Raw genomic sequence first — 13886 nt, forward strand, 5'->3', positions numbered from 1 at the left:
AGGCATAATAAAACAAACCCCACATGGTAAGAAACTAACAACAAAAACAGAACAGAGAGTTGGAACTCCCTACAATCCCAAGGAAACAAGCAAACGTAACACAAGAAGCACATTAACAAACTGGAAAAGGTGCAACAACATGCCACTATGTGGCTCCCAGAACTGAAGGGCAAGAGCTACGAGGAGAGGTTAGAGGCATTAAAAATGCCAAAACTAGAAGATAGAAGAAAAAGAGGCAATATGATCACTATGTTCAAAATAGTAACAGGAATCGATAAAATTGATAGGGAAGAATTCCTGAGACCCGGAACTTCAAGAACAAGAGGTCATAGATTTAAACCAACGAAACAAAGCTGCCGGTGATATATAAGAAAATTCACTTTTGTAAACAGAGTGGTAGACGGTTGGAACAAGTTAGGTGAGAAGGTAGTGGAGGCCAAGACCGTCAGTAGTTTCAAAGCATTATATGACAAAGAGTGCAGGGGAGACGGGACACCACGAGCGTAGCTCTCATCCTGTAACTACACTTGGGTAATTACACTACTGCTGCGCCGCTCGTCCGCGCAGCCCTCTCCTCCCCAAGAGGGGGAGAAGCGGCTCTGGACCTCACCGCGCCAGCTGCACAGCACTCCAGTTCATAAGCTAATGTCAACCGGGACAGACGCTTCTCTGGCCTCAGTTTCCGAGGTGGTGTTTGCCTTTGTGGCGCTCACTGCCGTGTTTTTGTGTTGTGCAGTGGCCAGGTCTTCCTCATCATTACTAGGGCTCCATGTGCTTAGGGGCTTCCTTCCCTAAGTGCCCTGTGAGTACTGCCCCTGCATGAATGGGCTATTTTTCTCGGGGCGTTCGAGAACCAGTTCTGTAGAGGTTCTTGCTGCTCGGCATTTGCCTCGCCCTTGGGGCCAGCTGGGGCTTGGGGGACCTTGTTTGGCCTTGGTGGGATTGGAATTGTGCTGGTTAGGGCATCAATGTATTGCGCGACTTACTACCTACACGACGGCCGGTTCCTGTTGCCTCTGGGGATGGTGTACTTTTGCGGGGTTTTTCTTTTCTTTTCTTATTTTCTTTGCCTGGTCAGGGTCTGCCTAGTGTGGCTATAGTTCCACTGGTAGTGTTTGGTGGCCCTCTGCTAGCCCCCCCCCCCCATGATTGTACACGTCGCAGGGGTTTTCAGTGTTGGCCTCTACCCCTTGTTAGTTTTGGGTGTTAACTGGTTAGCAACACCTTGCCCAGGCTTCCCGGAGCAGTCAGCCTACAGGCCCTGGAAAACCCTGTCGGGGCTCGGTGGACCACTGGATGTGTCTTCCGGGTTCCATCTCGTCTTGGTGGGTTCGTTGGGTTCCATCCCGTCTCTGGGGTGACAGTCGCCACTTTTACCTCCATCATGCTGCCTGTTGGGTCACCGACACCTTGACCCGGAGTCTTGCGAGAGATATTCTTTGCTTGTTCTCCAGTACTCTCCTGATGTCCTTACTGTTCAGAGTACAGGCAGCATCCACGTTGCAAGTTCGGTTTAGGTTGCTGTAATGCGCTAGGTTGGTTTCCCACCCGGATGCCCCGGGGTCGCCCCATTTTGGTTAGGTGCTGTTCGCCTCTTTCCCTCCCTGTTCCTGGCTCCTGACAGTCTGTGGGTTTTGGAGTCAAGGCGGGGTTTAGTTGGGGACAAGACTCGGGCGGCTTCAGGGGCTGCCCTGTTTGGGTTGGGGATGAAGGTTTTCGAGCCTGTTCCTCCTACCAAGGCTTCTGGGTCTTACCAGCGGCCTTTTTGTTGCCGTCTTTCCCCTGGACTCTTCACTTTCTTTAGGGGCCTCTATACACTATGTTTATACCCTCTATACACACGTTATATATAAGTATCTACATTTGTGTTCACCATAGCGAACCACTAAGCTGGTATGGTGAGTGCAGTCAATAAAAGGTGGCCACACGCAGTCAGAAGACAATGCCACCACCCTCCCTCCCACAGCATTACTCCTCCCTCCATGGAGCACAGCGCTAAATATCACCACAATCCTGCAATTATCAGAACCCTGGTCAGTTTTATCAGTCAGGGGTCTTCTGTAATAATATCATCGCTACATAATAGCATGAACAAGTATATTATGGCATTTTTAGGCAATGCTGTGGTCACAAGCTGAACAGCAGTGCTGTGAGCTTATGCTGCATGCATCAGGCTTGGTAGCTCACTCAATACTGAGGCCCCTAACACCTGGGAATTTGGCCCATGATTTAAAAAAAAATGGAGTCTGTTTACAAGAGCCCTGATGAAGGTGTGGTGAACCCCGTGTATCCGCGAACCATTTAAATCTTGCGTAGTACTCCAAAGCATCATATGATGCAGAGCACAATTTACTGCAAGTCACTCAACACATCATATGATGTCTAGTGCAACTAAAGGGTTAAATTAAGGTGCTAGACACTAAAACAGCTATTAATGTATTGCACAGTTCCGGTTTTGTTACTGAAATCATCTATATATGTATTGCTTGGTGTAAGGGTTAACTGTACCTCTTTTATTTATTTAATTTATTTATATACAAGATCTTGCTATGCTACTTGTATCAGAAGTAGCATCAGTGAACCTAGAAAAAGATTCATCTATAATATCCCTTTCGTTGGGAATGGCAGATGATACAGGTGGTGATAATACTGGCATGGGCGATGACTTGGGAGCCCGCAGTTTGCCTTGCACTAGTCCTGTACTGGACACGCTCTTTATATCCTTCTCGTCCGTGTCTGTATCACTTGTATCTGATACTTGTGTCAGGTCTTTATGGAGCTTTGGTTCCTCAACATCACTACCCTTATCTTCTTGAAACAATAAGTTTTAAATTTCAACATCAGACAGCAATTTTTTAACACCATGTCCATGGTCTTTTTGACCATGTCACGGCCGAGTCATCTAAGGCGTTTGCTTGAGAGCACTAAGAGCACAGGTATGAAGCCCCATCAACGCTCCTACTAGTTTTCTCATTAAATTTACATTTCAAGTGTTCGTAGGCCGTTGCTCCCTGCTCCTATCTGAGGGGACCAGGTTCTAGCTCATGGTTCCCGGTAGGCAACCAGAACTCTGTGACTGATGGCACCTAGTAGTATGACACTGATCAGTGTATGATAGCTTCAGGGAGCCAACAGGGCTTCTCCCAGAAAAGGAATCCCAAACTGGAGAACCCACTGGGAATGGAGAAGAGGTAAGAAAAGTAAGTACACAGCCCAGAGACCAGGCTAGCTCAGGCAGTGAATAAACAATCCAGAGATGAAGAAAGGCAGGACACAGCCTGTGAAATGGTGCAGAGGTAGTATTGGAGGCACCTAACACCTTGAAGGAGGCGTTAGGAAAATTGGAGGCACAGCTCCACCTGTGCCACACAATATGAGGCAACAGTATTCGGTACAAGATGACAATCAAGAAAAAGCTAAGACAGAAGTGATTGCAGCACACTCTCAGAAAGTGAAGAGCAATGATGAAGGGAAAATAAGTAGTGAAAGGAGTGCCACAAAATCACATACTGCCACCTAGAAGAAAACAGTTCAGACACCATCAAAGAAGTCACCTGCTCGCTGTAAAGATTACGAAAAATATGTATAAAAAATACCAGGCATGAAGAGCTGAGAGGTTGAATCACCGAGACGATCTTCTGATATAGGTGAAGCAGTGGAAAAAAATCTGGAGTTGGACACCGAGCAAGCAGTGCCTGAAATCAAGGATGAGCCAGCCACCAGAGAGCCAGTAAGAACACTCTTCCCTGGTAAGACTCAAACCTGGCCAGGATCTGAAGCAGCAGCCGAACCTTGGGAAAGAGGTGCAGATATAACCCCCCCCCCTCCCCTGCCTAGCCCATCAATAAGGCATCCGCTGTGAGGGCCTCGCCAGCAGGAAATGGAGTCCCATACAAGGATAGGCATGGATTCTATACTGATGCAAAGAAGTCCACATCTGAGTGTCCATATGTCTTGCAAATCCAAAAGAATGAATGGCAATATCGACGGTTCATTCTATGAAAATGAAATGGAAACAGATGATCATCAGCGAGAATGTTGGACATTCCCTGGACACAAAAAACATGTAAAGTCTAACCCTGAGAACCTAGCAGACAAACTACTCCTACTCAAAGCATCAAGAGCCAAAGAGACACGAACTGAAGAGAGAGACCCTTCTTGCTGAGGCAATGAACCATGGAGGGAACAGTCCGAATAAAGCCAGGCACGGAGCTCAAGGAATCCAAATCCTCCGCAGTGCATGCCACACAACCACAAACTCCCAACCCATACTGCACCCCAGAAAAAGGGGAGGAGACCAATTACCCAGGCCGGCTTCGTAAGCACTGGTCACATAGCCCAAATCCAGAGTTGAGATGTCTATAAAAATGCTGAGTGACGGCAGAGGAAGGTTCCAGGGAAGTGAATCCAAAAAAAGCCCAAAGAGGAAGCTGGTGATGCAGTAGCCAGCAAAGGGTCAATGGCAGCTGCAAAAGGCTAACCCTAGAAGTACCAGAACAGCTGTGGAAGCCACATCTTGTCCAGAGGATAAACCATGAAGGCACCATTTAGTATCCTGTACAACTGCTCGAGCAACTGTTGAGTCATGTAGAGCCAACTCAACACCAACAGATGGCAGTGCTACAACTGGATCAAGGCCGCCAGAGAAAAGGAAAGCAAAGCCAACTTTAGGTTCAAACGAGGCCCAGCCAAGTCCGATCCTGGGATAGAACTAACTGGGACTTCTACCAGCTCACCAGGTGAGGAGAGAAAGAATTAGATCCCTGGCTAGCGCTAAACTGCAGTGTAAGGATAAGCCATCAAATGCAAACACCATACCACTTTAGCTAAATAAATATTACACAAGAGCCAGTACAAGAAGTAGGTGACCCGGAAACTGCCACATCAGCACTAGAACTAAGCTTTGGGACACCGGCTGGCGGTGGGCTACCTCCCCTCTCTATCCCAAATGAGTGGGTAAGGATGGGCAAACGAGCTGAGGCTAGTTCCGAGAGATTTCAAACATTTGTTTACACAGTTGGGGGGAGTTCGTTTGGCATGTTTCGAGACGTCAGTCTTTATGAATCCAGCAGTAGTTTGTTTTGATTCACTGACTTTCTGGTTGCCTTCACTGGTGAGGTGGACAAATAAATGTCACTGCTCCCTGCCCCTCTGTAAGAGGCCGGGTTTTGGCTTTGGTCCCCAGTATGCCTCTAGAATTCTAAAGCTCATAATTATTTTTTATTATAATTATATATACAACAGTTCTTACATTCTTGTAAAGCCACTACCATGCATAGCATTTCAGGCAGGTCCATATTCTTAATTTTCCTTGGACTCCGACCCACCAAATCGTTTAACAACCAGGTACCCATTCACTGCTGGGTAAACAGGCATACAGTCAAGGAGTGGCACCTAGTCAAACCTCCATGGCCAGGATACGAACCCAGGCCAAGTCATTCACGAACAGCGGGGCGAGTGTGTTACCACTGCGCCAGGGGGACTGCAATGTGACCCAATAGATGGTAACCTTCCTTCTCAGCATATAGCCCCCACACAACAAGTTATTTTGGAAACTAGAACATGCTGGAGGGGTGACAGGGAGACTGCTGACATTGATGAAAAATTTTCTAACTCACAGAAAGATGAGGGTGCTAATCAGAAGCAAGAGACTGGAGGAGTATTACTAGTGGAGTACCTCAGGGTTCTGTTCTTGTACAGCACCAGTAATGTTCATCATCTATATAAATAATCTATCAGAATGAATACAGAATTATATGAACATGTTTGCTGATGATGCCAAGCTAATAGAATTCACTATTAATTTAATAAATACCATGATACAGAATGTGGAATAGGAGAAATAATTTGAAAGTTGTGTGCAACCTATGTGGAAAATGAATTAAAATGCCAACAAAGACAGTGACCTAGGGGAGGTTCTGGATAGTAGACCATCACTAAAGGAACACATAAAGGACACTGTGCGAGGAGTGTATGCTATGCTTTTTAACTTCAAGTTGCTTTTAAATATATGAATAGTGAGGTACTAAAGAATCTCTTCAAGACTTTTATGAGACCATAATTGAAATATGTAGCAGTTAAATGGAGGCCATATCTCAAAAGGCACATCATTAAACTAGAAAAGGTGCAAAGATATGTAACTAAATGCCTTCCATAACCGACAAACAAAAGTTATGAGGAGAGGTTAGATGCGTTAACCACTGTGCTGCGCCAACCGAGAAAACACCTTTTGAATATTTCATACTCATTCAAGACACGCGTGGTAGGTTGTGTACCAAATGGACCCTTTGGGACTGCTAGTGAGAGGCAGCCATCTTGGAAAAAAACTCCAGCATGTTCTAGGGCTGCTGGCTAAGTTAGTACTGAGTGAGCAACCATGGGTGGCACACGTGCCTCTGGCTCCCAAACACCTGTCTGATGTGGTGTTGAAAAATCGCATTCTGTCTATAAAATTCAGACCTTATTGTTTGAACAACATAAGGGTCATGATATTGATGAAGTTAGGCACAATAAGGTCCTAACACAAGGTTCGGATGCAAGTGATACAGCACCAATGAGGACGATAAAGCGAGCGTATTCGGTAGTAGCTGAGCACCACCTATGCTCACCCCATGTTATCTCCAATTTTTATAGATGATACATAGATGAATCATTTTCTGGGTTCAGTGATGATGCATTTAATACAAGTAGTATAGATGAACAGTGTTAGCAGCTTCCATGGTGTTTTTTTACCATACATCTTTTCATGAATGGTTGAATCTCTTCCAGAATGGTTGAATCTCTTCCAGAATGGTTGAATCTCTTCCAGAATGGTTGAATCTCTTCCAGAATGGTTGAATCTCTTCCAGAATGGCTGAATCTCTTCCAGAATGGCTGAATCTCTTCCAGAATGGCTGAATCTCTTCCAGAATGGCTGAATTTCTTCCAGAATGGCTGAATTTCTTCCAGAATGGTTGAATCTCTTCCAGAATGGCTGAATCTCTTCCAGAATGGCTGAATCTCTTCCAGAATGGCTGAATCTCTTCCAGAATGGCTGAATCTCTTCCAGAATGGCTGAATCTCTTCCAGAATGGCTGAATCTCTTCCAGAATGGCTGAATCTCTTCCAGAATGGCTGAATCTCTTCCAGAATGGCTGAATCTCTTCCAGAACGGCTGAATCTCTTCCAGAACGGCTGAATCTCTTACAGAATATCTTACAAAGCAATCTTTTTCAAGACTACCTTACAAATTGATCTTTTCCTATAATCTTTTCAAGACTACCTCACACTTCACAAGCTTGGCTACATACCACCTACATGTACTAAAGCCAAGGGTGTACGTGAGTGTGTTATTTGCAAGCACACAGAACGAAGAAACAGTAAGCAAAAATCTATCTGTACCTGGTGCAATGAGAGTGAAGTCGTGCTGTGTACCATGGACTACTGCGTTGATTATCACTCACTTCCGAAGTACTGAGTGTATAATACAGTGTGTTACTGTGTAAATAGCATGTGAAACTGTACATATTGTAATTTTTAGTAAATTTTTTACAAGTAATATTGCAACAATAAACATTTATTGTGGACACATTACTGACACATGAATCACAGTTCCATGGAACATTGTGAACGTTCTGCTGTATACATATTGTAAAGGACACAACTATGCATCGTATATGCTAAAAAAATCAAATAAAACCGCATTCAAAATACATAGAACAAATAATTGAAAATATATTTGTGGCAACTCGTGGTGCTTGAATGGCCCGCGCGACTGCTTCTGGGAGCTTCACGCACGTGTGACCAGCCCCTAATGACGTCATACACCCCCTTCTCCACATCCCCACAGCCAGAGTAAGTGGAATTTGTTAATATTATTTACATGTACATGTTCAGAGAAAGAAATTGATCATTTTACAATGATAACAAAATTTGTTACGAATACTTGATTTTATGCACATAGGGGAAATGTCACAATAAACTCAGTGCATCACAGAGGTTAAATATACCATTGCTAGAAGATAGAAAACAAAAGGTGATATGATCACTGCAAACAAAATACTAACAAAAATCAATAAAATTGACATAGAAAAATGTTGAAAACTGCAACTTCAAGAACAGGAGTGCAAAAGTTTAAATTAGGAAAGCAAAGCTACCAAAAAAATCACTAGAAAGTTCACTTTTGCAAACAGAATGGTAGATGGTTAGAACAAGCTAAGCGAGAAGGTGGTGGAGGCCAAAACCGTCAGTAGTGTCAAAAGCATTATATGACAAAGAGTGCTGGGAAGACGGGACACCACGAGCGTAGCTCTCATCCTGTAACTACACTTAGATAATTACACTTAGGTAATTACATTTCACTTCAATCTGCATGAACCTTCAGGTCAAAAGGAAGGACTGGTTTTTAAAAAAGTTAGTCCCACAGACATTGCATTATGCAGCAGGCATGATTAATTGTCTATCTCTAGCTGGTCATATAAGAACTTATCTTAAGTAACAAAATTAGGCATTATTACTAGGGGTAAGGCCATGCCAAAATGAGGATTTCATTCATCAAGCAAGTTATTGATGTTTAGCAATTATCTGAGGTGCGGTTCAGAACATTTCCTTAAAATATAGCACAAAATAACTTTGTGTGTAGTCTAAAACCTGATACAATCAGTGTGTTCATTTAATTTGGCACATGTCCTTATGTTGCAATAGTGTTTATAAAATACAGTTATATTCATCAGGAGGTAAATAAGGAGTACCAAGTATGTCCATAATACTCTGAAAAGCCCCCACAGGCACACAATGCATTTCTAATAAAACTATATACAAACACTATCAGCAAAATGAGTAGATAAAAATAGTTTTAATAGAGCCAGAAAAATCACCAGGAAAGTTTGATGTAGACCAAATTGCCAAAAATATTTACAAGTACAGTACATAACTGCTTTCTGCTTATACACTTACAACTCTGCTTTATTGTGCCTTGAAGGTGACGACTTGCGCTGCGGACTAGGAGTACAAGAATTACACTTCAGTGTTTTCAAAAATGTTAACTTATGTATTGAGTAACATTTTCACTTTTTTTTAAAGACATGAATTTTTTATTTTAATCTACACTAACTTAGCAACCTAACCTAACCAAACCTAAATATTGCTATTATTTCTTAATTCTATTAATGTGGGTATAAATAGGGCTAAATCAATTCACAATAATTCATTCAATATAATTGTTCATTTTATAAAATTCAGCTTATTTTTTCAATAAGAAATAAACAGAAAAAACTGTTCATATTAGGCAAAACAGACAACACACACATAAACAGTCAAAATCCAGCACTGAATGTAATTAACCACACTTTCTGGCCAGCACCACACTAGTTTCCCTGAGCTTAGGCACTAGTATCCTAGCATGTCCTTTCTTCTTAGAACATCCTAGAATGTGTACAAAATGAGGATTTCAGAGAGCTGTACCAAAAACCAATTCCAGAGCACACCATAGAATACATAGAGGTATCTCAAGACAAAGTGAAAAATTAACTCATAGGGCTAGTAAGAAATAAAGCAGTTGGCTCTCTGAGTAACTCAAGAGAGCGTCCCCCCCCCCCCCAAGAAAACCTATAACACCGCGGAAACCTCACACTACTCAAGCGTGCGAGTACAACAAAAGCTGTGCCAAGCCCCCAGAGCAAAGACATGGCAGTCTGCAAGTTAGGAAGTCCCAGGAACCTCATAACACACCCAGTAATGGGAAGAGGAACCAAACTGACAAGAGATCGGGTCCATAATAGAGGCGAATTTCGGGTCATGCAGGAGGTAGGCACCAAGAGCCTCTCGAACATCCCTTGCAGATGTTCGGGAGGCAAAAAGGCAAAATTCCTCTGGAAAGATGAATCTTTAGAACCCAAAATAACCCGGAATCGAACCCGGGGAGAGTCGCCCCCAAATCAGACTCGTAGACGTAAGGGGAATATGAAAACCCCAAACCTTGCAACAACCACCCACGCCTCGAAGGCACCAAAGCCCAGGCAGGGTCAAATGAGGCCCAAGTGCCCCAAGACAACTATGCCTGTGAACCCCCAACACAGGCCCCAGAGCAGAACCCACATCAATGGCCACCGCTCCAGAAGACAAGGCGGAAAACCAAGGGAAAAGCCTCAAAGTAGTGGGTATGCTGGAAGGACCCAGAAGGCTTGGCGGGATGATCGGGCTCAACTGCATCCGTACTCAAATCGAACGGGGCAGCCCCCAAAGCCAGCCAAGTCTCGTTCCTAGCTAAACTACGCCCCAACTCCGAAACCCTCAGACGTTTGGGAGCCAGGAACAGGGGGGGGGGGCAGGGCGAACAACACCCATTGGGAAAAGAATCAAGGGAGCTGACAAAACCAAGGACGAAGCGACCAACACCCCAAATTCCGGATCCCTAAAACCAAAATGGGGTAGCTTCAGGGCATCTGAATGGGCAACAAACTGGGTGTGTTGCAGCAACAAAAACCTACCCTGCAACGCAGCAGCTTTCTGACCCCTAAGGTCTTCCAAAGAAGAATGGGTAAGGTGGAGGACAAGCAGGGAACTAGTCCCGCATGACTCCGAGTCGTAGGTATCTCCGACCCAACAAACAGCATGAATGACGCAGAACAGATGATTGTCACCCTGAGAAAATGGCAACAAACCACCCTCAAACTCACACAAAGCAAATTGGGACTCGGAAGCCATATGCAAAGCCATATGCAAAGCCATATGCAAAGCCATATGCAAAGCCATATGCAAAGCCACACTGCGCCCCAAGGGGATTTCCAGGCCCTGCAGGAGGAGGAATTCCGACAGGGAGCCCAGGCACAGATGTAGCTAAAGCCAGTTGAACCCCGTCTAATACCTGGCAAAGTGACCACAGGAAGCCGTGCGTGCAACCTCGAGGGGCCCAGAGGAGGAGCACCAAACACAACCTAGGCTAACCTAATCGAAAGCTAAGCACACCTCCTCCAGGAAATAAAATAAAAACCTGAAACCCTCAAAAATACACCACAAACAACCAGAGGCCAGAGAGAAAGAGACAGCCACAGTGATTATGCTGCTGCGCAAAACACCATGCGCCCCAGCCAGCAAAAACAACATTCCCTACCCAGGGCCAGACAGAGAGCTCCACGACCCCTGTGCAACTGAGATTGAGCATGTGGTTTGCATGAACATTTGCTTGTTTGTTTTCTCCTCTTGGAGTTCTTAGCCTCTGTTCGGTCATGGGTTGCAATGTTTTAGCTGTTGGGGTTTATAATGGTTCGCCTACCTTTCTGGGTGATGACCCCAGTTGATGACAGACATGACTATACTCTCAAACAGTGGAGTGTTCATAAGCTATTTTTCCTTCGCCTCTTTGAGGGAACCAGGGTTACCGGTAGGTTCCCGGTAGGCATACCGACTCGGGTAACTAATGCTCTAGACTAATATGGCAGATATCAGTCCAATGACCTTCCATCAAGGGAAGGACCTTCCAAACAAGGGATAACATACCAATGATGATACTTTTCAAGACACTGGTGCTCTCTAGGGGTGAAATATTGTTGCACACCAACAGTCCCATTCAAAGCTGGAGAGCATGCAAAGATCCTTTCCTGCTACAATCCACTCTATAGGTCATCAAAATTATTGTAGATAAGGAAGAAGGGGTGTGGATGGAACCACAGTGAAGGCAACTAACACTGTCAAATCCAAGTCCCTAAACACCAAGCAGGGCAAATCTAGAGCATCCAACAAGGCACACAATCTAGAACATTACAACACAGAAAAAAGCCTTAGCAACGCAACTGCTGCTTGACACCTCGGAATATCCATTAAGGAATTGGTGATATGGAGTACATGGGAGGAAGAAGTCTCACATGACTCAGGGTCGTAAGTGTCACCGACCCGACAAGCAGCATGGCAGAGGCAGAACCATTTTCCCCTGCTCATCCCCCGGTTCATCCCCCGGTTCATCCCTTGAGGCACAGGTGACGCACAACCCTCAAATTCACAAAGGGTGAGAGCAGGCAATGAATAGGTATCCATTATACAACTGACCCAGCAGAGGATTTCCAGATCCAGTGGGGTCAATGACCCCTTACAGAAGCCCAGGAACTGGGGCCAGCTATGCGGGTAAACCTTGTTGGCGTCGTCTCGACGACGCCCAAGCGAACTCACTCCAAGAGACTCGACGGAGCGCAGGAGAAGAGGCCTGCCCCGCCAGCCCCGAACCCCCCGAAGGAGGAGGGGCAATCCAACGCCGCTGCAGGCCGAAGGAAACGACTCGAAACGCCCACAAATCGTGGGACCAGGCGTGAGCGAACAGCGCAAGCCTCCCCCAATCGCCCTGTCAATGGGGAGAACTGCGAAAGGGCTGGCGCCCCTTATGAGACCCAGAACCTCGCACAGAGCGAGCACCACACCGACCAGACGAAGGTGGGTCCAAAGGCAGAGACGAACCCGAAACTGGCACCAGTGGCCTACTACGACATGTGGAACCTCGAGCCCTGGCATGACCTCTCTGGGAAGCCCCTCCGGGATCCCCCAGAGAGCCAACAAGTCCAACATAGGACAGCAACTGGTCGAAGCAGCCTGAATATACTGCGGCATAGCAGAAGGAGCAAAAAGCAAAGGACAAAAAGGCGAAGACATCCTAAGAGCCAGCGCCCAGGCCGATTCCAAAGAGGCGGCAAGCACCGCCTGCCGACAAGCAAGCTGGGAAGCATAGAACAGGGAAACCGTATCCCACAAAATCTTTGCAAACGCTTGAACAAGGCAGACGATGTCAGGCGCCTCTAAGCCCAAGGCACCGAACCCTGGAACGGCCCCAAGTGCCCCCACATCCTCCCCAAGCCAGTCCGAAGACAGCTCCAGGAGGGAAATGAAGCGCAAAGGCCAAAGTCAAGCGGCCACGGGCACGCAAGTCCTCAGCCACCTGCACAGCCAAAAGGGAGGTAACCTGCACATGGAGCTGCAGAACACAACATCCTGGGAAAGGGCAGGAGCAAACAAGCACTCATTGAGGTGCTCAAGGATGTCCCCCCCCACCCCCTCCCCCAGGAAAACCTGAACCACCGTCGAAACCTCGCTCCCTCAAGCGTGCGGAAATGACAGAAAGAATGCCAATCCTCCAAAGCAAAAATAGGACAGCCCACCAGCCAGGATGACTCCGGAACCTTGTAACAAACCCAGAAAGATAATGAATTCCCAAACCTGAAAGACAACGGACGCTGCCTGCACCACAGATGGTTGGATGCGGGAAGCCGAAAACCTCTGGAAAGATGGAACTGACTCACCCGAGGGTACACGGAACCGAACTCGGGGAGGAACAGACGCCAAATCCAACTCGTACGCAAAGGGAGGAAAAGAGAACCCCACTCCTTGTAACAATAAGCCCTGCTCCGAGGGTAGAAAAATCCAGGCGGGGTCTAGCGGGGCCCTTGCAAGTCAGCCTCTTCCCCAGGCTCAAGATCCCCTTGCTTGGGACCTGGGGCCGAGTCATCCCCCAGAGCACCAGTCCCTGAAGAAAGAGCCAATGCAGCCCAGAAATCCGAACAGAAGGGGGCCCATAAAAAGTATGCAATGCGTTATAAGCTGGAAGAAAATAAGGAGGTTGAAGCAGTTGAAAAACCAGACTTCAGGAGAGGACATTATGGTGACCTTAGAAATTTTTTTTAGTGAGTATAATTGGACAGACTTGATGCTAGGCAAGGAAGTGAATGAGATGTATGTCAAGTTTTGTGAAATATATGATAAAGGCACAAAAAAAATTATACCAAAACAGAGATGCAGAACTAGGAAACAGGATTGGTTCAACAGAAAGTGCGAGAGGGCTAGAGACCAAAAGACACAAAAATGGAATCAATACAGGAAGAGGCTGAACCCCCAAACATACCAGCGATACAAAGATGCGAGAAACAACT

At 45.9% G+C, this 13886-nt stretch overlaps 1 protein-coding gene across 12 annotated transcripts in view; it reads right to left on the minus strand.

Annotated features, from left to right (window-relative positions):
• rdgB (retinal degeneration B) overlaps window positions 1–13886 on the minus strand; it is a 507955-nt gene that overhangs the window by 175680 nt on the left and 318389 nt on the right. For 8 of the 12 annotated variants that reach the window (XM_069311958.1, XM_069311951.1, XM_069311949.1 and 5 more), the window contains one exon: window positions 8935–8979. The exons of the other annotated variants lie outside the window; for them this stretch is intronic. In XM_069311958.1, the coding sequence (XP_069168059.1) occupies window positions 8935–8979 (45 nt within the window). The remainder of the gene's footprint in view (window positions 1–8934; window positions 8980–13886) is intronic. 12 annotated transcript variants of the gene reach the window in all.

The sequence above is a fragment of the Procambarus clarkii genome, chromosome 71 (genome assembly GCF_040958095.1).
Source record: "Procambarus clarkii isolate CNS0578487 chromosome 71, FALCON_Pclarkii_2.0, whole genome shotgun sequence".
NCBI classification, from domain to species: Eukaryota; Metazoa; Arthropoda; class Malacostraca; order Decapoda; family Cambaridae; genus Procambarus; species Procambarus clarkii.